Source organism: Rhea pennata, chromosome 5, assembly GCF_028389875.1.
Source record: "Rhea pennata isolate bPtePen1 chromosome 5, bPtePen1.pri, whole genome shotgun sequence".
Lineage (NCBI taxonomy): Eukaryota > Metazoa > Chordata > Aves > Rheiformes > Rheidae > Rhea > Rhea pennata.
The window spans coordinates 20,373,640-20,401,605 of record NC_084667.1 but is presented as its reverse complement, the minus strand read 5'-3'; the positions used below and the strand labels follow the sequence as shown (position 1 = coordinate 20,401,605).

The 27,966-nt window shown below is 37.2% G+C and overlaps 1 protein-coding gene across 1 annotated transcript in view; it reads left to right on the top strand.

Annotated features, from left to right (window-relative positions):
- EXT2 (exostosin glycosyltransferase 2) overlaps positions 1-27,966 on the top strand; it is an 83,165-nt gene that overhangs the window by 9,717 nt on the left and 45,482 nt on the right. The window contains exons 5-7 of the mRNA XM_062577237.1: positions 2,653-2,848; positions 6,266-6,405; positions 7,264-7,357. Coding sequence (XP_062433221.1) covers positions 2,653-2,848; positions 6,266-6,405; positions 7,264-7,357 — 430 coding nt within the window. The remainder of the gene's footprint in view (positions 1-2,652; positions 2,849-6,265; positions 6,406-7,263; positions 7,358-27,966) is intronic.

Here is a 27,966-nt window from a genome sequence, read left to right as displayed (position 1 = left end):
GCTTAGTATGGTTAGCTTGTGAAAAAGAAGTATGAGAGCTGACTTGATTATTGGAATCCAGAGATCAGAATACTATTTTTTTTTGTCTTCCAGACTAATGCAGGAAGACGTAAACCCTGTAATTGAAAGTAAAGCGAGGCAAGTGGGAAGTAATAGAGAGGTATATTTAGCTGTTAAAATGAGCTAGCCTGTAAAGTGGTTGTTACTCTAATCCATTCATGTCTTCGGAACAAGGGTAGTTAGAAGTCTGGAAGACATGTTTTAATCAATTACAAAAGACTGCTCTTAATATTTCATAAACCTCTTCAGCAGCCAAAAACATTTGACAAAAACAACACAGGTAAGACCCTGTCAAAAAGCTGAGCAAACTGAGGCAATGGGGTGGGGTTGGTAGTGACAAGGGACTAAATGACTTGTTTGTTTATTGCAGAAGATCAGATTTCAAAGTGCAGAAGCTTTAGGTCCTTTCTTCTAACCACGTTTTGTAGAAAATATGGGTTATTAAAGAAGAAAACTGTAGCAGAGAGGATGCTGCCAGTATCAAACCAAAAATGTTACTGTACTTTGCCTCCAATTGTCTCCATCTTTGTTAAGGGCAGTGTTGTAGGCTGCTCCAGGTAGGGTGTCACAATCGATTACAGGACAAACTTGTGCAGCAGTGGTTTACTTTCTGCATCTGCTTTATGTTCCTGTTTGTCGCATTCCTGGACCTGACTGGTGTAGGGGCATCAGGGTGAATCCAAATTGATTTTTCGTAAGTCTTGGATATTGTTACAGTGCAGCACAAAGTTAGAGTGAGCTTTGTTATTTTTTCCTGGGGAGCATGAATCTGAAAAGAGAGCAATCGTATGGTTCATGTCCATGTAGTCAGCCTAATGCTATGGCTGGCTTTGGGCCTAATACAGAAACCTTTATGTGGAAGCTGGTCCAAGTGTGTGAGTTTATATTCAGTGAATGTTTTGGAGTTTACATGTTCTCACAGGCATATAGTCTTCTGGGAGGATTGGACTATAGTCTCCGGAATACCATCTAGTGGCTGCTTAGCATTACTGATTGAAACACTCACAAATTCATTTGCTTGATGCAGGAAGAGTACTTCCTGGGAAGGGAAGGGTACTCAGGATTCAGACTTAATTGGAATAAGTGATTGCATTCTACTATCCTAGAGGGTTAGTGGTAGCTGTATTGCAGTTTCTTTCGTAGCAAGATTTGATCACTAGGTTGGAAGTCATAGGGTGATGACTGTTTCAAGGCAAAATTTGATTTTAAACATATAAATTAACGATCCTGCACAGTTTTTAGCTGGTCACGGGCAGTTATTATCACTCATCTGCAGCAGTATTTCCTTTCCTTAAGGCAAATTTCCTCTGCCCCCCTCCCCTTACAGAGCTGAGCTGAAGTTTTTTGATTTGCTGTCCTTTTTAGTTGGGCTGTTTAAAAGGTTTTGATACACCTCTACTAGAAATATATATTCTATAAAGCTGCAGGTAGCAAGCTAGTAGCAGCTTGAAGCTTAGGAAAAAACTATTTTTTTTTATTTGTAAAAAAAAAAAAAAAAAAAAAAGGCAAATTTCTGTGCAACTCAGCTGTTAATTAGAGCAACTAACATGACCCGCATGAGAATAAGTAAAAGAGGTGAGAAGAGCAGCAGGAAAGGCCTTACTTCATAATTTGTATGTTTGTATGTGTTTTCAGAGCTTTATATTAAAAATAGTACCACGTGGAGGAGAACTGGAATCCTAAGTGAAGGCCTCATATTTCCTGTGTTGTTTTGGCGATGTGAAGACAAGCACTCACTATGCGTTCCCTTGCGTGGGGAGCAGTGGAACAAGTCTGACTTAGCTCATTCCTTTAAAGAGAAAACCAAAGTAAATGAGTGTAACATACTGTATTGCAGCGTTGTTAAAACTTACTTCTTAAAGCTGTGAGCATATAATTTAAGACTGCATCCCTGTGTATTTTACCTCTGAAGTTAATTAGCATTTTGAAAAACTTCAGTATTAAGGTACAATTTTTAATGTTCATATTTTTGGAACATGGTAGGAACTGTGAACAAATAGAATAATGAACCTTCAACTTTGTCCCAGAAACATTGCCTTTATGTTGCCCTGAAGGGACAAAACTGAATCACAGATAATGAGGAGCTTGTCTTGCCATTACTGTCACTGTATCAAGACTCTAAAAAAATAAATGCTAACTAATTTGTCAGTTCAGCACCTTTTCTCAATTAAAATTGATCATAAAATATATGGGAAGAGAATTCAGCATTCAGTATCCTAACTACTTTGTAATAAAAAACAAGAATGAAATAAAAGAACAAACAATCCTGGCATCAGTGGTAAGCTATTTTAATACGTAGCCAAATGATCATTATTTTAGTTTATAAAAGAGGTTGTAATACAGGTGCCTGTTCTAAGATAAGCTCTCTTTCCAAGCATAAATTTATTAGAAGTTGTAAATAATGCTGAACCACTTGTATCCATGATTTAATTATACTGCATTGTTACCTTTTCCAGCCTTGCTTGCAAAAATGGTCTTGGCAATGTTTCCACATTTGGTTAATCTGATTCTGCTTTTCCAGAATGGAAGGAAATGTGCTCTAGAGTGTTCTTGGAAGCAAGCTGTCAGGTAACCATGGCCATGGTTTTTCAGTCCTCGCAGGTTTTTTATTCTGTCATCTCAAATGGCTCTACACCCAGAATACCGATCTGAGTTGGAAGCTCTTCAAGCTGAGAATGGGGAATCAGTGTTGATCCTAGACAAATGTACCAATCTATCAGATGGGATCTCTACTGTTCGCAAACGCTGTCACAAGAATGAAGTCTTTGATTACCCCCAAGTACTTCAGGTAAGGCTGCCTCTCCTGCAAGCTTGTCTTCCGCTTGGTGACTATCTTAACTATGGTGCTGTTCTTGTTTAGCACATTAATGCTGAGTACATTTTGTACCCAAATACAAAGGCACTTCCTTGTATTTCATTTAACTTGCTAGCTCTGTTTTTTAAACACATAGTTTATTATGTTAGCTTGGATATTATATGCTCACTTTGCTCTTATTTTTAAGTGGGCTGAGAACAATGGAATCAAATATGTGGATTACACTGCCATTTGAAATTACTGCTTACGTATAGCAACTTCATGAGGCTGGTCATGATGGTTTTCTAGGAACACTGACAGCATCATGTAAACTTAGATGATAACATGAGCATGCCACCAAATCTAGTTGAAATGGGAGGAGGAACTTCTGGTGGCCAGATGAACTTACTCGCTTTAAAATTGTGCAAGAACATTGGAATCTATACCTTCCAGAATAACTGGCAAATTGATCTTCAACAGGTGTGAATTTGAAATTGATTTCTTATTTATGGCAATCCAGGCCTCATTAGATTGAACTTAGAACAGAGGGTTGCTTTGTAAATTGGAGGGGAGATTAAAATGAACTTGAAAGAGCTTTTGTGTAGACTTGCTTGAGGAAAAAGAATCCTATATTTAATGAGAGATGGTCAGGTTATATTTTTGCATGCAGCTTTCTTGTTCAGAAAGCCTACAGAATCCCCTGTATAGATACGACAGACTGAACTAGAAGACTTGTCAGCATGCAGCTATGAAAACATCTAGGTGAAATGTGTTTGATGGCCTTGGCCCAACTTCCAGAGGCCTTTTGATGTGTCAGTGAAGATAAAACTAGATAGTGTTCTCAGACCCCTGTGTCTCTTTGCAATTCATGAACAGAGAGGTGCTTTGGCATACAGTGTGGTGAAGTAAGTTACGCCATAGGCCACTGTGCTCTGTCTGTGGCCACCAGCACATAATCTGTCTTTGAACTTCAACAAATGATGATAAAATAACAAACATACCAAGGAAAGGCAAAGTTTCCACCCCTCCTTTTTTTTTTGGAGGAAATATGTTTAAAATTCCATGTGCAGGAGAGGGAGAGGGAGGAAGGGGTCATCCTCAGTCCTAAACTTTCAGCCAAAAAGGAAAAAAAAAAAAAAGAAGCTTGCTTTCTTTCTTTAAATGCAGACTGTATCACTCAAGGATAGCAAGTAAAGGTATCTATATCTCTATCTTACTATATATTATTTTTTAACTCAGAAAAGAGCTGGTGCATGCCGAGATTGTTAAAATACTTTCCTTTGCAGAGCCCTGCATCTCCCTTTGGAATGTCTGGCTGATAACAGTAGTGATGTGAGGAGATGTATTTATAGTAACCTTTGTCTAGACAGGAAAAATGGTTATCTGGGCAGATGAGCATGTGTGTCCACATCTGGGCTGCTTTTTTCCTCTCACAGACCTTATCAAGGTCCCTTCCACCTGCTGCCCTGTGATCCACTGAGTGAATGGTTAAAATGTGTGTTGATTCTCTCTTCTCCCTCCATTCCTCTGCTGTTTTTTTCCTCCTCTTCCCCTTCGCAAATCAGGGAAGGGGGGAAGCCCAAGGACTGTGATCACAGTTTATCCTTTATAGACTTCCTACTAGATACACTCTTGGGCTTCTGGGTTGCTAATGCTTCCCATTTGCAGTCCTGTGTTGGATGAGATTTTTCTAACTCTTTAGTGCTCTACAGATATGAACATAGGTTTCACAATTTCATTAGGAAACACAGCCAGCAAACCCCCTTGTATTTCCTAGTTTTGATGTTGTGTTGCCCTCCTGTGCCAGGTGTCTCTTTTTCCTCTGACTGCAGAATGCAAGCTGGAAAGATGTTTTTTTAGTCTGCGGGAGCCACCATATCAACTTCAAAAATTTTTTTTCTTAGGCTTAGGAAAAATATTGACTTGGATTTTTTGTTTGTTTAACTGAACTCTATAAGCATTTATTTTGTCATTTTGAATCCGTAGCAAGGTTCCCCATTGACAGTGAAAATTGAAGTCCCTATATACAGTGTGAGTGCAGCACAGTCAACAAGTCTTTCTTTGCTACAGTATAAACTCAGGACTTTTTGTCTTGTGTTGTGAACATGAATAAGCATTATATTCTTCCTGTCTGCAGCAACTTTTAATGTATTTGAAGGTCCCTTTAGGAATCTTTCCTTTGCTCCTTCAGAGTAAATATTCTTGATGCACTCAAACTTTCCTTGTAGATAATACTTTCAAGATATATAATCACCCATGGAGTGTGTTTTTGGGGGTTATTTTTGAGTCTTTATTTCTATGCTTGCTTTCTTCTTGAAGTACATTGCCCAAGACTAGACATGCTGCTCTGTCTAAGGTCTTACCATTTTTCATTTGAATGAATGATAACTTCAAGAGTTTGAATTTTCTTGTTTGTGCTTTCCTTTTGCATTCTAACACAATCTTTGAATGGGGTGTTTTGTTTTCTTTTCAACAGGACAGTGCTGTTAACACATGAATATTCTTTTTTTGTTCTTTTTCTGTCCTTTTCTGCAAAATGTTCTTTCCTGCAAAAATGGAGTCGTTGTTTCATATTTTGTATTTGTGCAGATGGTTATTTTTATCTAAGTATTGAACTGTATATATCTGTATTTTTAGTCAGTCTCCTTATAATTTCAAATTCTAATCCTGTTGCCCATTATGCTCACTAATCATCCTCCAAAATTGTTGATACCATCAAATTTAATAAGTACAGTCTTAATTTTGCTGCACAGTTAATCAGGGGACACACTGAATAATATTGTATCTAGGAAAGATTCTTTGGAACTCTGTTTGATCCATCACTTAATTTTGCCTGTGAGTCACTGCTAACTGCTTTATATTTAGAGTTCTGTAATTATAACTTATGATTCTCCCCATGAGGGTTTTATCTAGCCCATGATTTCTTAATTTGCTTGTGAGAATGTTATCTGAGTTGATGTCAAAGGCCTTTTAAAGTTGAGATATGAAATCTGTTACTTCCCTGTTATCCATAGAGCCTGATTGTCCTATAATGGAAAAAAAATTGATTGGCTTAATATGGTTTGTTTTTTGGTAAGTTCATGATGATTGTTGCTTACCTTATTATGCTGAAATTTCAAAATATTTTTTTTCTCAATTAGAATTCTGAAGTCAAGTCATTAAAATAAGGCATAGAATTGTCCCTTTAGCTGATTTCTTATCTTTCCACTTGTGATGCTTATGAATCAGTAGAAGATGAAGATGTGTTGTTAATTTGAATTTGCTGATAACTTAGAATACTTTGGTAGCATGGAAGAAAAGCCTATTTACCTTTGGCCTGATTTTTATGAGAAGAAAGCAGCAATACATAATGCTACAAATTTTACGTTTTCTTCTTTTGCCTTCTGTGTGTTGGATACCATTTGTTGACAGGAAGCCACGTTCTGTGTTGTACTGCGTGGAGCCCGTCTGGGACAAGCTGTGTTAAGTGATGTTCTTCAGGCTGGCTGTGTCCCAGTCATCATTGCCGATTCCTATATTTTACCTTTCTCTGAAGTTCTGGACTGGAAGAGGTCTGTATCCTAGCTGTTGTACATCCAATATGTGCATAAGAAACTTCTGTTTCATTTAGTGATTTGAATGAAATCTGTGTGATGAGTCAAGTGTACTGGGGGTTGCAGTGAGTAGAATAGACTAGGATTCAAGCACTCTGGGCTTTATTTATTCATCAAAAATAAGAAAAGAAATCAAAGGAGGCAAAGATGACTGAACTTTTGGTAGCCCTGTAGCCTATAATAATTTCTATAAAACAGACGTGCTTCTTTGCATTATGCTTGCGTTCGGTGATGAACGATCTGCATCCAGGCTCCTCTAAGAAAGGTATATGCCAAATATTGCTTCACTTTAATGCTAAATGCGCTATATTGTATTGTGATGTCATACATTTTGAGATGGAGAAATATAACTATTTTGTAGATAAATGTACTGTGTTAGGGTTTAGGTTATTTTTGCATGCATACACAATGCCCAGTCTGTATGTGATCTTAGAATAATATATATATAAATAAGTTTTTATGCATAGCATTGCATACACTTTTACTTTTTGTCCACTCCAAAAGACTTAAGGTCATAGCAACTCAGTGGCAGTCCTGGGATTAGAATTCAGAAGTTCTGTGTCTGTTTGTTCCATATTTATTATCCTTATAGATCAGTCCACAGAGCTGTGGATTACCCATAGGCAGACTGGCTGGGGTCGTAGAAGAATTCCACTGCAACAGAATATTGCACAGAGGGGAGATAGCTTCTTTCTTCTAAGATCTTCTGGATTCGTCTTAATAGAGTAGGACAAGAATCTGGTTTAGAAGGGCCATTGTAACCTTTTAATGCAGAACTTCCTACTACTCATCTTACTTTTTTTTCTCCACTTGTAGGGCCTCTGTTGTCATCCCAGAAGAAAAGATGCCTGAAATGTACAGCATTTTGCAAAGTGTTCCTCAGCGACAGATTGAAGAGATGCAAAGACAGGTAAAATAAAATATGTATTTAAATGTTTTTCCTTTTCCTTTATCCACATATAGGATGTGGGTTTATATGTCTGCCTAATGTGAAATCCTGGTGAAATGCAGCAGCATCCATTATAGTCTCATGTTAATATTATGATTATTCAGCCCTCTTCTTTATGCTAAACATATGCATTCAGCATTACTTTTCAATATTTTGTCTGTACCCATCAGTGCTGCAGCTAAATCTGTTAAACAGCAGCTGCTGAGCAGTACTGCATTACCCCTTAGGTCAGGAAGTTAAGAATACTGCATATGATTGCAATTGCAGAAGAACGCTTGAGTAGGCAGACTTCAGTTGCTCAGGACTGGAATTGTTCCAAACTACTATGTTAATGTACATACTGTTGTGAAATATATTATAGGATCTTTAGCATCCACAGTGATCAAAGCCTCACCATCCTGGGCTGCAGCAGACCTCCTGAAATGTGAAATTGAGGTTTTGAACACTTGCTTCTTCATGTAAAGATCATATGGTATTTGCCATGGGAATGAAGCCTGCTGGTTCCCAACAATCTAGTCAAATTCTACTTTTGTTAACTTCACTTCATTTTCTTGTGTCCAGTCTGCTTTCTTAATGCGTACTAGAATGGAAGCTCTTGAATGTAGATTTACCACCTACTTTTATTTACTGACATTTTTCTGATGAAATCACAGGATTTATTTGTTTTTTTTTCTGCATGGTATCTAAATTGTCTGAAAGAAAAAGTTTAAGATTCCTTTATCCCTAGAAAAGCTTTGATTTATAGATATGCTTTAAGCTGTTAAGTGTGAGGGAGTGGTTAAGCATGAAGTGCTTTAAACTAAGGTGATGATGCCTATGAGGGAAGACTTTAATTATTTTGTGACTGGAAAAGCTGAGGTCCCGAGTTGTTAAAACTCACAAATAAAGTGTCTGTGTTGGATATACAAGAAACATCCTGCAGTTAATTCCAGTTGATGCTGTTGCTTATTTGTGGCTCTTAAAGCTTTGCTGTTGTGGACACTATCATCATCAGTTGCTTTAATTCAAGAGTTCATGCATACAGTGCAGGCTGTATAGATCAGCACTGTTAAACGTGTAAGGATTCTCTTAAAATGTGAAGCGTTTAGTTGTCAAATTTTAAATACGGCAAGAAACACATTGTTCTTTTGGTGGTTTGAATAGGTAGATTACATTTTGGGGCTTGCGGTGAAAGAAGATGCTAACATATCTTGTAAACTGATTTCTAGGATCTTTATGCATCATCGCTGTATAATACATGAACATATCATTATAAAGTAGAAAGATACTGTTATCACAGTTTTACTGATGAGGTACTGAGACCGTAAGGCTTGATATGTAAGGAAAAAATAAACTGTCTGATCTTAGATGATGTGCAAAGGTGTCTTAAGATTTCCGTAGTGAGATTTCTGAGAAACTTGCCTTCACAAGTTCCAAATAACTTTGCACAGCTTCAGTGACAAAGCCGTCTTATGTCATCTTTGTAAAAAGTGGCCCAAGGGATGTTTTTTCACGTTGTAATTTACAACACTCTAGTATAGTTATTTCTAAGCAGACAGTGCTAAAGGCTTCATTGTGTGTATTCATGCTGGATACGTGTGTGGAGGAGATGGACTGTCAAATTTAGTGGCAAGTGTCTTCCATGTCTAAATTCTGTTGCCAGCTTCACTTTATTCTCTATACAGGGGAAGTCTGCAAATTTCACAGCAGCCGTCAGGGGTCTCCTTTCTCCTTTGTCCCTTCACACAAATTTTGGTGGGGTACACAGGCAGCATCTACTGAGCCACCACCAGGGATGGCAAGGGAGAAAGCAGCTTCACAGTTACAGCTGCTGGAAACATGATTTGGCTTGATACAGATATTGGCTTGATATTTTTTCTCCCCTGAATCTAGGAAATCTAACACAAGATTGTTTGGCATAATAAAGCTTCAGAACAAGCATTAACAGTCTGTTACAATATGCAATAGTTTTGTTGTTGTCCATTTTAGTAGTAGTCTAAAACACTGCCTCAGCACAGGGAGTACTTCTTCTGCAGAGAACGTGCTTTACATTATATATAGCTTAAACTACGATTTTTTGGAATGTGAAATCAGGAATCCACGATAGTCTAGGTTTTCTGCCTTGCTTTTTCTTTATCATTGACAATTCTTAGACACTTTGAGACAAACCAGCCAAAAGTCTTAATTCAGGTGATCTGTAATTTATCTGTATTATGTCTAACTCTATAAAACTAAGTTAAAGTAGAAGGTGCTTTTATACCCAGAATGCAGTTTTAGCTGGCATCCAGAGTGCATTTTGTTGGGTTATAGAGGGTTTGTGCTAATCATTGTCATTGGTTCTAAAGCATCACCGAATATATTAGTACTGCGATTCTGTTGACTGAAGGTGAGAAGTATCTTTTAGTAAAGCTTCCTCTCATGTCATGATGCTTCTGAGAATATGGTTGTGTTTTGGTGCTGAGAATATCAGTAGGAAATTACAAGATCTGTCTGTTTTTCTTGTCTCCCTGAATTTAATTTGATCTGCATACTGAGGATGCTTGAATGTGTTTTCTATATATTTGATGTATTGTCAGCCTTATTTACAAGGTGGAGTCCCAGAATAAGCATCTGTGAAATCCTGTTGCTGACACATGGTTCTGTATCCTGGAAATCTTATAGGATGGAAGAAAGTACTTACTGATAGATAGTACATAATTGACTATCAACAACTCAATTGCTTTTCTTTGTTAATGAATATACCATAATATTCCATCTGTGCTGTCACTTTTGGTTTCCTTTTTCCTCATTAGTTTCACAGTGGGGAGCAATTGCACACTTTATAATTACCTTCTTCTGATTGAAATTGTTCTGGGAAATATAGTGGAACTCTTCATCTAGCCAAAGTGTCCATTTTTCAGTGTTCTGACTTCACTTCAGTGACGTTATACAGGAATTAATGAATACAAGTTCACACTACAGAGCCCAAATGTTACCAGGAGGAGAAATGATTCTGAATTGGAAAGAATCTATTGATGTGGCTGCTAGTAGCAGTAGATCAGAAGCAAAGCCAATTTGTGATAACCTTTCTATGTTGTCCTCAGAAAAGGAAATACTAAAGCAAAACTCAACTAACACATGTTTATAGAACAACTTTTTTTCAGATGTGAGCTACAGTAGTCATTACTATTATTTACTCTGTCAAGCTATGGTAGTCAACAGAAGCTTCAAAATACTCTGTTTTCGCAAATAAACCATATTTCTCAGTAACATTTAAACTATTTTCTTTTGTTTCTTCGAGTTGGAGGACTGAGAGCCCTTTAGATACAGTATTTTGATGCTTGTTTTTTGTCAAGTAAAAGAAGACTGACTGACACGGGCCTTGTGTTAGGTTTGTTTTCCCATCCATTCTCATTTTTACAAAGAGCTATTTGAATCTAGATGGAAACAAAGATAATCAAATCGCAATGATTATGTTCTGTCTTGCTTTTACATTACTTGGAGTTTGACTTAATGGTTGAAAAAAGATTAGACCATATACAATGTTGAAATTAGGAGAAAATGAGGAGAAAATCTTCATAAAGAGCTTTGATTAAAATTGATACAAAAGTTGTTACTGTTCTGTAACACGTCATTATTTTCTTAGCAGGAGGTGGGATATGTTTAGGTTTTATTTTGAAGACTTTTTTTTTTTTTTGATCATCTATATCACATAAAATCCCGGTGAGGGAAGCAATGGTTTTGATAAGGACTTGTGTAACATGCTTTACCTGCAACTGCCAATTAATGCACTTTTTCAGTAAGTTAAGAAACCAGCTGACCTGTTCTGACACAAATGTGGTTGAGTCTGTCCTCTTTTTAGCCAAACAGAACCAACTCTTGCTCTAAATTTCTCAGGGTTTTTAGTAGGATGAGCCAAGCTTCTGTTGTATATATCAGACTTTCTGGATCTGTTAATCTTCTGGGGTAGCTTCACTATTCAGCTATTTTGGATTGAGCGGCTGTCTTGATTACAAAATAACTTTTATCCTTATTTGGAAAACCTCACAACTAAACTTAAATTTTATTGTCAGTTTTACAGTTTGCCAATATTCTTTGTTGATTAGCTGCTCCATTTGCAGTATTTTATTGCATTTCATTATCTGAAGATGATATGTCAAGGTTAAAATATATATATATATTTTTTCAATTTGAAAGAGATTGTCTGCTTTTAACAAGTAATCTTTTTCTGTGCTTAATTTTTTTGTTTGTTTCTGGAAGTACTTTTAGCCATATATCTGCTGGCAAAATCAAGAAAGCTTTTAAAGGAAAGTTGTTAAATTTATAATATAAAAGAACATGTATTTGAAAAGACTTTCCTTTAGTTTTTATGCTGATTATGAACATCTACACCACTACTAGCATAGAGGATAAAATACAGATGCTTTAGCCTTGGAGTGTTCTTCGGCTAGGATCTACTGATAGTATGTCCTGGGCTGTGATTTCCCATAATACAACTTTATTTTGCACAACTACTTGGTCAGATAGTTTGTGGTATAAATCAGGAAAAAGAAGCAGTAGTATGTATTGGTTTGAGCAGTGCTGGGATGTGGGAAACCTGAACTAACTTCTACTGCCCTGCACTATAATTGATTATGTTCAGATCTTTAGCAAATACCATATTAAGGTATGCTTTCATTGTTCTTGCTTGCAGACATTTTGCCCTCAATCACTCTCTCAAAGTGTAATAGTTTTCCTCCCCTGTGGTCCTACTATACTGCCTGTACTGTTGTAAAAAAAGTTACCTGTTCTCCAAACTACATGTACTGACTGGAGTCCATGAAAACTGGAGCCTAGCATATGCTGGTTCTTACAAACTCTAACACATTGACCATCAAAAAGAGCCTCTGCTATTTGAGCTGCTGAAATTAATAACAGTCTGGATAAAACTTATGCATCTCTGGAATTGCTATCTTGTCTGCTTTATACAGTAATGTTGTCATTCTCATTTTCTTTGAAGCTTCCTTGAACCATCCCCCTCTCACAAATAGTTCCATATGGAGTATGAAACACTGGCAGAAGTGCCCAGAGGCATGTCGATAAGCAGCTCAGCTGCATAGCTACCGACCCAGCAGACTGGCTGCTGCATGCTTATGCTTTCTTTTCTTCTGCACCACAAACAGGCAGCTAGGTTATGGCAAAGTTCAGGGAGTGGAGAGCTAAGAAATAGGGTTAAATGTAATAGACATTTATGATACAGAATGAGATTCGAAATCAACAACTGCTGAAGAGGAAGAGTGAAATAGGAGGTGGGGAAAAAAGGGCAAAATAAGACCTTGTGGGTGCCTGTATATCCCATGCCTTGTATAGTTTTCGTCCTAGCTAAGTTTTTCTAGTGTTTTGCTTTAAAAGACTGTTAATACTAAAACACTGGGAGCATTGAACACTGTTGTACTTCATATGTAAATGTCTTAACTAGTCTGAAAGTTTCCCACAACTTAAATTCCAGTCTCTGTGCCTTCGTTTTGTGAGATGACTCTCTCTCTGAATATGAAGACATTTTAAAATATTTTCTGCACTAAATATCAACATATTCAGAAGTCTTTTAACACAGGCTCATTAAGGCATAGTATCAGAACATGAAAGTAGCCTACAATGGGAATAGAAGATGACTTATTCATTTGTGTATTTAGGCATTCTTTCTCACAGTAGAGATTTTAGGTAAGGATGTTCTTTTTGAAAGACCCTATTGTATGTACTTGTTCCTTTTTTGACTTTTTAACACTGCCTGCCTCCCAACAATAAAATTTTGGAATTAATATCTATTCTGAAAAAACAAACAATTTACTGTATTCCAGTGGTACAAGAAAGAAGAGGTATAGTGATTGAATGCAGGAATTGTTTTCATCCTGGTTTCCCAAGAAAATGAGTATGATCACATTCATGCTCATTTTGCATGCACATCATGCACACAGAATGTGCATGTCCCTCTAATTTTTATGTTATTGCCCAATTTCAGCCCAACTTACAGAGAGGTGGAGATCTTGAATATAAGAAATTTCGTGAAATTAGGTAGCTAGGTAGAAGATTAATACTCCAAAATGGCATTACTTTTAAGAGAAAAACTTCAGCTCAAGCTGACAGTGGTACAAAAGCCCCTTTGGGACACCTCTATGATTCTGCTTTAGGAAAGGTTCTAGCTGGAATTGACGCTGTCTTAGGCAGGAGAAATGCACATACAGAATGCAAGACTGTAAGTGGCAAGTGAAGTTCAGTGTAGATAAAGAAATGTACATGGAAGGGAAAACGCCCTTTCTCATATGCAGTGGTGATCTCTCAAGCAGCTGAAATTGCTTGGAAAAGTGCATTGGAGCTATAGTAAGTAGTGTGAAAATACGAGTTCCATTGTCAGTCATCATCAAAAAAAGTAAGTGATGTAAAGAATTTTTAGAAAAGGTATAGAGAACAATATGGAAGATACTATGCTACTGCATAAATATGTTGTATATTTCCTCCCTGAATACACAGTTACAGTTCTTCTATCTCAAAAAGAGTGTAGTAGAACAAGAGTGATCAAAACTTCCATGTGAGGACTGGTTGAATGGCCAAAGTCTCATCTCAGAAATGAATGATGGGGGTAAGCTGAGGGGGTAGAGTGTAATGCAGATCTATAAAATAAGAATGTCATGAAGCAAGTGGATAGGAATCACTATGCACTGTTTGATCCAATTTCATTTGTTCCCTAGCTCTTGCAATATTGGTATTCTGTTTAAAAAACAAAACAAAACAAAAACAACATGACAATCTTTTCCTAGACCTTATAGTTGAAATGTGGGACTCATTGCTTCAGGATTTTGTGTATGTAAAGGGTTTTTATTGGCTCAGAGAGTGACTGAAGAAATCCAGGGAAGGAAAATCAGTCAGACACAAATGCAAAGATGCACCCTCTTACTTTAGAAGTTCCAGAGTTGCAAGCTCCTGGAAGGTGGGCAGTACTCTGGGAAAGCACTGCAATATGCTTCCTGCATCTGCCTGTGGGAGTCTCTAAAGAACTTGCTGCAGACCATTGGCAGAGACAGAATACAGGGCAAGAGGGCCACTGACTAAAACCTGGTGTGGTTGTAGTGGTGCACCTTCAGGACTCAGACTTGCAGGAATTTTAATACTTCATGTCTTGTGGAATAACTTGTTCTCATTATCAGTATATTTTAAATACCTCTAAACCTCAGTGACTGACAAACACTATAATGAGAGATTCTTAATTAAGATGCATTGTTTTGTCTTCTGTATGTATCCTTAATTCAGTCTCCTAAAGCCCCACTAGATGTTGACTCAAACAAACAAACCCACCTAGTGGCCACATGGCTACTTCTCTTTTCAGTCTATATGGACAGTTAAAAACTAAAAAGAAATACACATTTGGTTTAAAAAGTAGATAACTTTCAAAGAGTGTATAGAAAACACAATTTGCCCTGTTTGTTCCCACAGTGGCAATACCTGGACAAACTATTATTATTTTTAATGCACATCCCCTGTGCCTTAGCCCTGACCTGAAGAAAAGTTCAGACTCCAGGTCAAACAGACCTGAAGACACGTGCATAAATCAATGACTTGTTTTAGTGCCACGTTAAAACAACATGAGTGGCTGGCTTTTTCTGACCCCTCCTCCCTTTCATTTAATGTGCTTCTTTGGCTCTTCTTTAAAGAGGGCTCTGCAGAGTAATTTCAACCCTTATCAGCTTGCTGACAGCTATATGAGCCTTTCTGCTGGCTCCAGGCAATGCGTGCAGGCGTGTGAAACTTCCCATTCTTACAGCGAAACACTCCTGGATAGAGTTAAAGCAAATGGATGGTATGGAATTTTTTGTGGGTGGTATGGCTCACATATAGGAGATGGGATTTAGTTCAGGTTAGTCAATTAAACAGAACTTCATTATCTAGATGCTGGAAGCTCTTTGAGCATAGTTAGATTTTACAAGTCTTTTAATGAGAATACTCAACTTCCAGCTGCAGTTTTTTCTCTGACAAGGGACAGCTTCTGTCTCGGACTTCTTTAGACTCATCATTATCGAATTTAAAAGAACTTTCATCTGTCTGCCATTTGCAGCGTTTTAGGGAGTGTGATCAGAGAGGCTAACCCTGCTTTAATCCTCCCAGAGTGCTTCTATGGAGCTCGGGGTCCCCCATAAATGTCAGGCCTGGACAATTTGCCATCTTATCAGATGCAGTGAAGTTAGTTGCAGCCCCCTCCCCCCAGGAAAGATTTGTTACTGCAAACAGCAAAGGAAAGAGAAAATTTTTGCCTGGCTTATTGCCAGGATCACCAGGGGAGTTGTAGAATCCTTGGCATTTATATAGGAGACTTTCATTGCTCCCTCTCCCCTATTGCTATTGCTTTCCTGAACGAAGAAAATTATTTTCATGTTTTTACTGCAGAGCAGTCTTCATGGTATCACTGAGAAATAGCTCAGAAATCTAAGAGTAGTCACCACTCCATTGAGTAGTCTCTCTAGAATGGAGTTGAGCTGCCTTAATATCTAGATTTGCAGCTTCTAAATAAGAGAAGGTTAGACTTGAACTGCAAGAGAGAAATTATGCTATTTTAAGACAATATTTCTTTTTAAACTAATGTGTATGCTGTTGTAAAGTGGACTTTTGGCACTTACCCTTTGCAAATTGCCGTAGACAGGTTGGATGTGCTGCAGATAAATCCAGATGATCTAAATTTGCATCAAAATGTGGTTCTTTTAAAAGAATATTTGAAAATGTTTTGCGCCCTGCACTTGAAGCACTTTGCTGCAGATTAAGTGAATGTTTAAAGATCTCTCCTAATGTTCCACTCATTCTTTGCTCTGTTGTCTCCCTCTACTGCAGCTTAGTCTGTTCCATATCGCATTTCTTTACCAAGTTCACTTGTTCCACTCACCTCTATTATTATAACATTTTCAATAATGAAGCATTTATCTATACCATATAAATAAACTGTATTTGTGTAGTAATTTGCATTTGAGGATAATAAAAGTGCTTTATGAGTACTAAGTATATCTTGGTCTTGTACCCATTTTACTGATGAATGAAGAGAGATGTGAATGACTTGTCCAAGGTCAAATTGTTATGGTAATAATGGGATTTAGAAGTCCTGGATCCTCTTTCTTTGTTTTAATCACTAGATCACCCATATCTTGCAAAGCAGTAGGAAAGTTTGGCTTTGTTACAAAGACTTTGCATGTTCCTTAGAAACAGTCTGCTGCCAGATAGTCTTTAGACACCTTTTCCTTTAATGTTCCTCTGACTGTATGTTGTCCTAGTTTTTTAGATGCCCATATGTAAGAAGACTACATGTCTCTGTTAGGAATGGAAAAGGTAGCTGTGCTAGGAATACACTGTTATGCCCTTTGACTTGTAAGCAGCACAACGTGTATCTAAGGATTAGTTCTTTCCTGCAACCCTCATTTTTCCCCATTAGCTAATGATTTTAAATGTTCTTTAGAAATGAAAGTGGCATTTGTCTTTACTTGTCTTTGAACATGTATTCTATTTTGATGACCTAAATCTGTACAGAGATTTTAGAGAGGTGGGTTATAGAGGACTTGCATGTTCCATGATTTTAATAGTAGAATAGGGAACTTCAGATAGAAGCTGTTATATGACCATTAAGATCATGAAATAAACTTTCCTGCAACTAACTCAGCGGGATGGTTGAATTCTAGTCCAAGACTGTCTCTAGAACACTTTATCTCTGTTCCTTTAAACAGCAGTCTACCGTAAAATGCTTCTCAACACATTAAAGCAAACAAATGCAAAAAATGTCAGTGCTGTCTGTTAAGGTGTTGTGCAAAATGCTTTTCTAATCCTGAATGGTGATTAGGTTAAGCCTGAGTATGCATGCAAAACCCACTAACCACCTGTCTGAAATACTTCAGTAAGCTAATAGCATTGATGCACAGTCCCTTCTCTTTTCCTCTCATCACCTCTTTTGCTTCTGATCCATTGCTACCTGTCTTTAGTCTCCAGTGCCTCAGGGAGTCCCTTGAAACTGGAGTTCCATCTCTTCTGGAAGTTGTTGTGTAGTAAGGGGAGAGGAAAAATTCCTTTCTGACCTTTTTAACTGATCAGCTGAAGCAAAAGATTAACACAGAATAAATATGCAAATGCTGGTCAGTGATGTATTTTTTTTTTACCTTCTAAGGCTTTAATGTTTTTCTTTGTGATAAGTGCTGTCTTTTTTTTGTCATAACTTGGCTTCATATAATAAAGAACATTTCCTTTTCAGGATGCTATTTCAGATGTTTTCCAAGAAGAAATATATAACCCTTGTTGATGTCTATCAGTTATTTTGCCCATCTAAAATTATTTTCAATCCTATTTCTACTGAATGTGACCATGACATAATGTTATCACCACCAGCAATTGTTTTTGACCTTACTTATTTCAGCATACAGCCATACAACTATGCACAGCTTGGATCATGGAGGGTAAGGTAATTTTACATCACTTAGGCTAAACTCACTTATTTTTAAAGTATGGAGGAGGAATGCAACACTATGCCCATGTCTTAAATTTGTCTTGTATATGAGGAGAAAAAAAATTGAGTGTTGTTGTCACTCTTTCAGCTTTTATCCATATGGAATTCAATAAGATATGTATGTATTCAAGCAATATTGGCGGTAACGTCTGTGGTTAAAACTGTCCAGTGCTCAAAACTGTGTGTATGTGCATATGCTTATGTTTATATAAAATAGAACTATATAACTTACAGGAAACTGGGCACAACATGTCTTCATCAAAAGAACAAGTTCTTCCTGGTATAGGGCTTAAGCTCTGAAATTGAGGTACGTGCTGATTTTTGAAAGCTATAACATAGTGGTAACCCTACCTAGATTTTTTTTTTCTTATTACAAAAAGCTATCCTTTCATGTTTGTGATTGGCACTGGGTTTGCTTTGTGTTTAACTTCTCTAATCAAGGGAATTTAAGCTTCTATTCTCCCAGTATTAGTACAGCAGTCATGGGAAATCTCAAACAAGACAGATCTTATTGCAGCAGTTGACACAAATAAAAGCAGTTGTACTTTTATTTATTTATTTTTGATGCTGGATGCTGATTAAAAGTTTCCAAGCATCCTTTAGCCATGTTATAAAGCCAACCAGCAGAGAGCAGAGCAGCTGCTGGGAAGGGAAGATGTTAGTGGACATAGGACAAGATCACAGTGGGAAACATCAGTGTGTGTAACTCAGAAAGCTGGGAAAGGTGTAAACAGATCCCCAATTTATCTGTAGAGTGGGCTCTCCAAACACTGTTTTATTGGCCAGTGGCTCCTGCTTTACTAACCTCTAACCTCTGCAATACTCAGAGGTGCTGCCCACCAGCCAGCCTTGCCTTTGAACCCCCCTTGGCTCCTGCCACCTCAAAGGCTCACAGTCCGATTCCTGTGTTTTGCTTGGGACCTCACCTCTCAGCAGGATGCCTGCAGCAGGGAAAACTGATCTACTCTGAGAACACAGACATATTTGAAGGCAATACCCCTGAGACCTGAAACCTATTGCTTTCTGTTTCAGGAGCTGTCCATCATTTGTCAAGAAATGTGGCTAAAAACTCTCCTCCCCCCCTCAACTTCAGGCATGTAATAGTTGAACATTCCCTACAGTTACCTACACATAATTATTTTCTGCTCTGGACCCCTTTTGAAGCAGCAAGAGTAGAAGTCTAGCTTGCTGTAAGATTGGTATTGTGCAGTTAACAGAGTGTGCAAAGAACAATTGTGAAAGGATACAGATCTGAGTAACGCTGCTCTGACTGCTCCTCAAGTTGGGTGCCTTGCCCCTCACAGTGGCTGTCCGATGAAATTGGAGCAGTTGGGGATCCTCACAAACTCCTGGCAGCTGGAGGAAGACAAGTGCTGATATTGGTGTATTTGCATTGTTATCAGTAATGATTATGCAGATATCATCTGAAGGAAAGCTGAATTTGCATTGATGTCTTATAGCTGTGTTACATCTCTGGTGTCAACTCAAGTCACTTGCCTGTAGAACAGGAAGATAGAATTGAAAGCTCCTTGGGAGCAAGGGTATTCAGGAAATGGAGGTCAGTTTTACATTATACTGTTTTAAAACTAAGTGCATTTTGAAACTTAGCTCTTTCTCTTGTCTTGCTCCTTTCTTTGCTGTCTTTGTCTTCATGCTTTGGAACAGTGTTCCCAGCCTCAGGGTTTCATGCGGCTCATAGTGTTGTTACCCCTTTTTGGCTCCATAGCTGAAATGAATTTTTGATTTGTGTGGTGTCAGGGCAGTAAGTCAGTTTTCCTGAGTTGTGAATAGTGTAACTTTTGCCTTCTGCAACACAGTTGCAAAATTGACCAGTTTATTATGCAGAGAAACAAGCTGGACATGGAGAAATCTTGGAAGGGAGGGGAGAATACCAGGATTAAGTGATACTTTTATCTATTCAAATCTTGTGTCCTTTTTGCTATTTTTAAAACAAAGTCAGTGTCTCCAGGACCAGAAATAGTGGTAATAAGTATTTGAGGGATCAAGATAATCTAGGCTTTTTATGCCTAGATCAAAATCTAGGTATAAAAATGTTACTGTTTCATAAGAGAAAATGAGAACTATTTTTCTATTCAAGAGATAGCCTTTTCTGTGTTGTATGGTTGCAGCTGGATTTTAGGCAGAGCAAGGCTATTGTTCAGTTCAGAACAGAAGATGACAACTTTAAAAAAGAAACCCCCAAATTGTCTGAAAGTATGGAAGCAAGACTTACTGTGTTAACTTTAACAGATACGCTTTCTTAAACTGTTTTCATATATGTGTAGTATATTGTACGTATGGATTACTGTAATTCTTTTCAAAGCACCAAAGAGGACACTGTGAGGAAAAATGCAAAGCAAAACGTTAAACTTAATAGCTGAGCTTTCACTAACACCTTCCTTTACCCTTAGCTCTTATGAGTCAGCATTTGTCAAGTAGTTTACAGCAATAAAACTCAGAGACGGTAGAAGCAAGTTACTCCCAAGTGGCTGGTATCTGGAGGGTAAGACTAGCATTTTGAACTGTGACCTCTGTGTCCCCTATGAATTGGCAGCTTCAAAAAGAAAAAGAAAAAAAAAGAGAAATTTGGGTAATGGAAAGATTTAGTTTCTACTTCTTGTTGAGTATTTGAAGAGGGCAAATATGCTTGTTTCATGAGTGAAATTACTGCAAGTCAGATGATTAAGTCCATCCAACATTTTACTTTTGAAGAGAGAGTTTTTGAAATTGAATTACAATAAAAAACAGCATGACGAAATGTCTGTCTTGAGTCTCTTTCTAAAATTCTTTGTTCAGAATGTCAGTGGTCTTCACCTAATTCTGTTGAGTAGTGGCAACACACGGGATGGATGTTTTCTTGGATCAAATTTGGCAAAATTGAAAGACTGTGGACTATCCAAAGCATTTTCTGTGCCCGTGGCATTTATTGTCTGAGCTAATATCCCAGGAATAAGCTATGTGAATGCATCTGTGACATAATCAAGGACAGGTAAATAGGACTGTAATGATACAAATTACTGTTTGCTTACTTTTTTTTTCCTTATGCTTAGCCTGAAAAAAGTGTACTTTATTAAAGGAGTATTTTTCTATAGGCCTCTCTTATTGGTTACAAAAAAATAAAAAGATGGAATGAATATTTTGGGGGACTTTACTTGGGCATCATGCGTAGTTAGGAAAACAGGATTGAAAGATGAAATGAATATTCAGGAATAATATTGAAATAACATTGTTGTGTTGTAGTAGAAGCAAACCTTAATTAAACTAGAAACAATTCCATGTGCTCTCCATTGTTCTATGGCTTGTTCCTCTTTTTATTTTTGCTTTCTGGAGATCCTTTTAGTTTGAGCTTTGGAAAAACCCGGTGCCAAATTATGCATTAGTCTTTATCTGAAGTGATTAGACACCAAAAAAAAAAAAAAAGTGTAGTTCTAATTTTCCCCACACCCCTTTCTTTAGCCTTAAAAAGGCAAGTTGATATTAAGAACATTCTTTATACAATGCCAGCGCTACTGTTTTTTTATGAATAGGTCTTTGTTGGCAAATAGTCACAACACAATTGACTTAGCTCAAATTTGAAAGATGCATTTAGTTAATTTTTATGCTAATCTAATCTAAACTAATCAATCATGAAAATATTTTAGAAAGTTTTTAATTGTCAGGCAAATTAGCGTGTGTGTGTGCAGCATTACGTTGAATTAATGGGTTCACTCTTAAAATTCCTAGATAATAATATGTGTATGGAGAGAGGCATAAAATTTTCACTTTCAGACTGAATTTTTTAAAGAGATTTTCTCCAGTTTGGAGTAACTATACTGACAGCCCTAAAGAGGGCCAATATTATGGAGCTTGCCTGAGAAATGGTAATTGTTTTAACAAATGTAGCCTATGTTACACTTCTATTCCAGATCTTTGTGAAAAAGAGTGTGTCCTCAGATCATTTTTGAAAATAGGAATTTGATGAAGAAGACAGATTGTGGCCCTAAGCTCAGTCAAGTAGTCTGTCTACTCAGATTCCCTTTATAATAGGAGGAGACAGAGGAAGACAAATTGTGCAGGAGGTATGTCAAAGCTCCAGAGCTCTTAAGCTTCTCTCTGAAGGACCCCATTACTTTCCACTGATTACAGAGAGAAGATCAAGCCAGCCAACTTCAGACATGTAGAGTTGGGTGGTATGATGTTACTCCTAAGCGTCCTAAACTATATAAGCACTTTTTAAAATCCCGAGTTATTATTACCATATAGAAACAACAAGTTACCATCTTAATTGCATAGAGTCTTCTGAGAGTTTCTGTGTAAGCCTGTCTAAAGAAACTAGGATGGCACTGGTTTTAGCTGATGCAGCTGGTATCGTCTGAGGAATTGCATACTGAGAAAGTGATGCATGTGATCATTGAAGAAGTTGTTGGAACAGGGAACCAGCTGTAGGAACAGTAAGGCAGTCCAGAAAGTGGGACTGGCAGATTGTGATTCAAAGACAGAATTATGGGGGAATTTAGGGTTATGAGATCCTCAATATGAACCCCAGAGTTTGTTGTAGAAAGCTCTGTATGAGATGCTTGTTCCTCCAGAAGTGGAACTTACACTCTTTCTGAGTCCCATTTTGCCGTAAGGGAGCTCGAAAGCTCAAGCTTGCTATCTAATTATTGTACGGCTATCCTCATATGCATCTTTAGCTGGTGGCAAACGTATGATAATTCAGTTTATCTTGAACCTCAATTGGCTAATTAAGCTCACCACACAATGGAAAAGGGCTGTGGGGTGCATTCGAACAGTTAGAGTAGCTTACTTAAGGGGAATAGCTTGTTAGGTCTCAGTAACTTAAACATTTGATTATATTATAGTGTCCCATATAACTTCAGAGCTTGAAGGTTAATGGAGAAACTTATTGGCTAGAGCTAAGAGCTCTAGATACTTCTTGTAATATCCTTTATGTCTCTGCTGAGAGTACCTGTTTTAACAAAGGATTGCTGCAGTTAGTTGCCCTGGTAGTATTGGGTGGCTGAACATGAATTTTATTACTTTAAAATTTCTTTTTACAAATAATTAGGACTATTCTGTGGGTTTATCCTCGTCTAAATTTACAACAGTAAGTTAATCTTACAGTATCTCCATGAGGTGGAAATTACATGTGCTGCTGAGAGATTGGAGTAGAAGCAAGAGATCAAGTGAATGTCAGACATTTGTCAGTGCAAAAACAGAACTAAAAATTAAGATAATGTAGTTTCCAGGCCAGTACTGTAGCAGCTAGACTACACTCTTTTTCTCTGCCAGACTTCCCTGACCCAATGGATAGGGAGTAAAAACCAGAAACACTAAGTAAGAGCTGTAGAAGGGAAAACATTAAGAGTGACCTTAGCCAGTGTGAAAATGGTAATATTTCAAGGCCTCATAAACTTTTTCAAGGCATTTTGGAAACACAGAACTCCTGCAGTGGGGCAAAATCTTACAGCATCATGGCGCCTGACTTAGAAGCTGAGGAAGTGGTGGTTTATGGGCAGTTAACTTTTACTGCTTTCTTGCAAATCTTGTTTTTTTCCCCTTTGCTAACTTTACCAACTGCAACCAAATCTGGGCTGTGCGAGGACGGAAGGCTAGAAAGTCCCCTTTGTGGAATATTTTTTCCCTTGATCTAAATGTTACAGAAAGTATTCCTTTCCTTGCCTCATGCCCAGTGTTTTTCTTTTCACAAACTAATCAAAAGATTTACATTGATCTGTCTTGCACTCTACACCAGAGCACCATTAGTGGCATTAACACTAGAACTTATAAACATTATATGAATAGACTCTGTAACCTGATCCTATGCTGGCTTGTAAAGAGCTTATAAAGAGATGCTAGGCCCCCAAGTGTGTTTATTTCTAAGGAAAATAACACCTTACCTAAATAAATGTTACTTTCTGTGAGTAGGCTACCCTCTTGCAGCAAGCTGCTTTCTGTTGTCTTCTTTGAAAATAACTGCAAATGCTTCTCTCCCAGGCTCTTGCCTGTACCAGTATGTGCTGGATGTTATCAGCTTAGTTTCTTTGGAGGCCACCTGAACAAAATCCTAAAAGTGGTGAAGAGTGGAATTGAGCTGCTGGTTTGGACCTTTACTTGCTTGACCAAATTTTCCATGCCCTCTACAGTTCTGAGAGAGAAAACTAAAATAAGTTTCTAGACACTTCTTACAAATATTGCTAGTGCTTCTTATGAGTGTGCATATGTATTTGTGGGGATATATTAATACCTTTATGTTACGTTAAGCTTTGACAGGACATGGTGGGGATTCATGGGCAATCTTAGTAGTGTGCAAGAGTTGAAAGAAAAAACCCAATTCCTAGAAACACCTCTTGCTGTCATTCCCATGTTTGTAGTTTTGGCCTGCAGGGCTCACCTCTTGGAGAGAGGGAGAGAGGGAGCTGAATCTCTGATTCCTTCAGCCTTTGGCTTTCTTACTGAGGCTGTCTTGGCTTTGTAAAATGTTCTGCAGAAATTAAATTCAATTGAATTAGTTTCATGTGGAATCTATTGTATTATAAGAGATTCCAGTGATTACTGACCCATTGGGCAATCCAAAGATGTCATGTTGTATTTCTCATTCTCAGTCGCATCATTCAGTACCCTGCATTTGACTCTTCCACATGTTGATAAAACTCTTATAAAAATACATTCTCTTCTATCTTCCATTGTGGATCTATCTTAGATTCTCTATTTATCTAGAAATTTAGACAGAGAAGAGAAGCTATGCTTCTTAGATACCTGTTTGCAGTTCTAGGTAAACTATAATCCTTGAATGATATCTTAATAAGTTAGCATGTAGCCATCTGTGCCATATTGGTGGTTTTACTTGATCTCATTTTACAGTTGAAATTGCCTATGACTTAAGCAATTTTACGAAGTTAATATTCTGTACAAATCCATGACCCACATATTATATTTCGTAACAAAATTTTAAGTCCTAATCAAGCAGACTACTAGAGTGTTAGAAGTTAATTTCAGTTCAAGCTAAAGGAGTGACAGCCAGACAACATCATAGTTGTCGACACTGAATAATCAATGCTGTGTGGAAAATAAGATGTAAAGTGTGGACCATTAATTTCGAGGTTCCGTAAGTCTTTCAAACAGCCCTAATTAGTATGTTATATTCACAATACCTCAGAAACATTACCCAGTGTAGTAAAGCCACTCTCAAGTATGTAACCATTGGTCTCCTGCATTCATGAACTGGGAAAACAGAGGTGGACAGCTCAGAAGAATTGTGTAAGGTTACTAAGAAAGTTGGCACTGGAGGTAAGAACGGAGCTTGTTCTTTCTTACTTCTGAGACCTATATTCCAAAATGCATTCATGTGATTTTATTCCCCTAGGTGTTTGTTACGTTATAACATCAGCTTCTCAAGCACACCAAGTAAAGCAGAAAATTCGTTTCAAATGGAGTAGACACACATCTTCCTAGTAGAAAGCTTTCCCAAAATGTTTAGTAACTTAACATGCTGAATAGCAGAGATTAGCAAGCCATGTTAATCAGTTCTGCTTTATAAAAGCAAACAAGGTGGGGAGGAAGTATTGAGACCTTGAAACATCTGTTTGGAGACTTAGAATCCCCTTAGAAGGTTTTGAGTTCTGTGTTAAAGAAACACAACTCCAAAAAAATACAGCCAACTGTGGGAACATATTCCAGCTCTTTACAAAACATTAATTACATAAATATTAGTCTGTAAAAAGTAAATTCCCTCTGCCCTCCTCTCCAGTTTTGCTTCAGGTATAAAGGTGTAATCTTGCCTGACATTGCAAACATTATTTCAGCAAAGAGAAGCTAGATCAAATCCATTCCAAATGATCAGATCTTTCCAAAGAAGGAAAGTGCGTTTATAATGTGAATTCAGATAATCATAAGCAATACAGTATTAATTAAAATGGTAAGAATTAGGACAGAATAGGAATGCTGTCATTTAGTGACAATGGAATACACAATCCTGTGCTACTCATTTACTGTATAAAGTGTATGTTAGAAGGCTACATAAAATTATTTCTTCTTCGTAGTTAGTTTTCTTCTAATAGCAATAGTTTATTCAAACTATTGGTTAATGTGAAATTTGAAATCTGTATTTTCACTCCTGTTTAATAAGGATACCTGAATGGAGAAGTTGTTTAGTTTGCTATTCTAGGCAATGTTAATTCTTGATCTGCTTCTGGTTTTCTAAGTCATCTGCTACTTAGTTTCAGATAATGCACGTTTCTTAAGAAGAGAGATGAGAGAAAGGAATATTTTGGTCTTTGCTTAGAATGTGTTTGCTTTATTTAGTGTTCTTGTGGTATTTTAGGAAGCTGAATATTGTTTATTCTTTTTTAATAAAATTTTTCTGCTTTTATAGTTGGGTATAACATTCATTTTTATCAAGTTCTTGATAATAATCTTTTGGCCTGTTGAGTTCTCCCGGGGGAGAAATACAGAGACAGAAGGGATTCAGTTCTAGATTCAGATTCCTTTTCACTTTCTTTGGATTAAAAGCTCCAAAGGAGCTTTTTGGATGTACTCATGTATCTCCCGAATAAAATCTTGAAATATTCTGAAGCGGTAAGGCTTGTGGTTGCTCATGTTTTCTCACAATAAAATAAAAGTAGTGCTCCAGAGAACACTTTGTCTGTTTCTGTGTTTGCTTTCATAATAGGAATGTGGATTTTTCCTCCTAACAAAACTATCCTGAAGAACTTGCTTTACAAACTACCTACAGAGTAGGGTTTTGAAGCCAGTGTTTTGACAACAGATGTTTACTTCTCGATCCCATAGCTTATGCTCAGGAGGATGACATACTCGTGTATGTGTAAGTTTACTTCTGAATTTGCATTTTTCCTCACTTGTAATCTCTCCTCTACACTGTTCTTTATCTGAAGAATGCCATAGTACTGCACGAAGTGCACATGTTGAGATCTTTGTCTACTGAAAAGTAGTTACCTGCAGAGTGAAGCACACTTCCAGTCATCATTACAACTAAACAACAGATAATTTTGGTTCGTATTGAAGTCTCTAACTCCAAAAGCTTTGTATTACTTCAGTAAGTTAATATTTCTAAATATTATGAATGTTATGTAATATTCTCATAGGACGTGATTAAAACTGGCTGTTCTATAGAGTCTTTAGATGTTTTTAAAACTCAACAAAAAGAATAAAATAACGCTAGCCCAACTTTGTGCGTTGTGTTGTATTCGGCTGTGAAAGCTATTTAAGCTTCCAATCATCTGAAAATATCTTTTAACTCTTCTACTACCCAGATACAAATGCATACTCTTACAGCTGATGCTGAATCATAGGGAGATAGTAAATTAAGTTACCTTCTGGACTCTTCAAGGTGCTAGAGGATTCCTGAAGAAAAATTAGGTTGAGAAAATTTACGTCTCTGGGCCAAAAGACTCGAACTATATTTTTTGGGGAAAGAATGTTAACCTGTGGGGGGATATCGTCCTACAGGATCATTTGATGGTTGCAGGCATTTAAAAAGTTAATGTACATCTCTATTAAAGAACCAGATCTGTCAGCATTTTCGTTTTCCAAACCTTGTTTTTCTTCCAGCATTTCTGTCTTACGTAGAAACTGGAACAAGATTAAAACTTACCTTACTGGGCTTTAGCTTGGAATTGACTCATCTGTGAAAATCAAAGTGTTTGTGTGTAACAAAATCACATGCAGTTTTATATTTTCCCTGTATTGTAAACTAGCCCAGATTAATGATTCTAACAAATTACCATGTACATATACTTTCATGTAAAAGTCTTAATATTACCAAATAATATTTGGTTTATGGAAGACTAGAAAGGTATTTGCTAGGTAGAATTCAGGAGTAATATAACTCTCTAGTTGATTACCTATTTCTAATATTACTGTTAAAAGGTGCCCCTTTTCGGTTCCATTCCTTTGTTTGGCTATTTAGTTGCACTTTGGATTCCTTTGCTTTGGAAAATCTAAGTGTAACAGGAACAACTTCTGCTCTGCGGTTAAACTGCTTTTGGCATTTTGAGGAGGAAAACTGATTCCTTCAGGTATTTACGTGGATTCTCATTGTGCTTAATCACTTGCAAAAGTAATGCTGCTTCCTCTTTTTATTGGCTGTAAGTCTCATTTTTTTGGAATT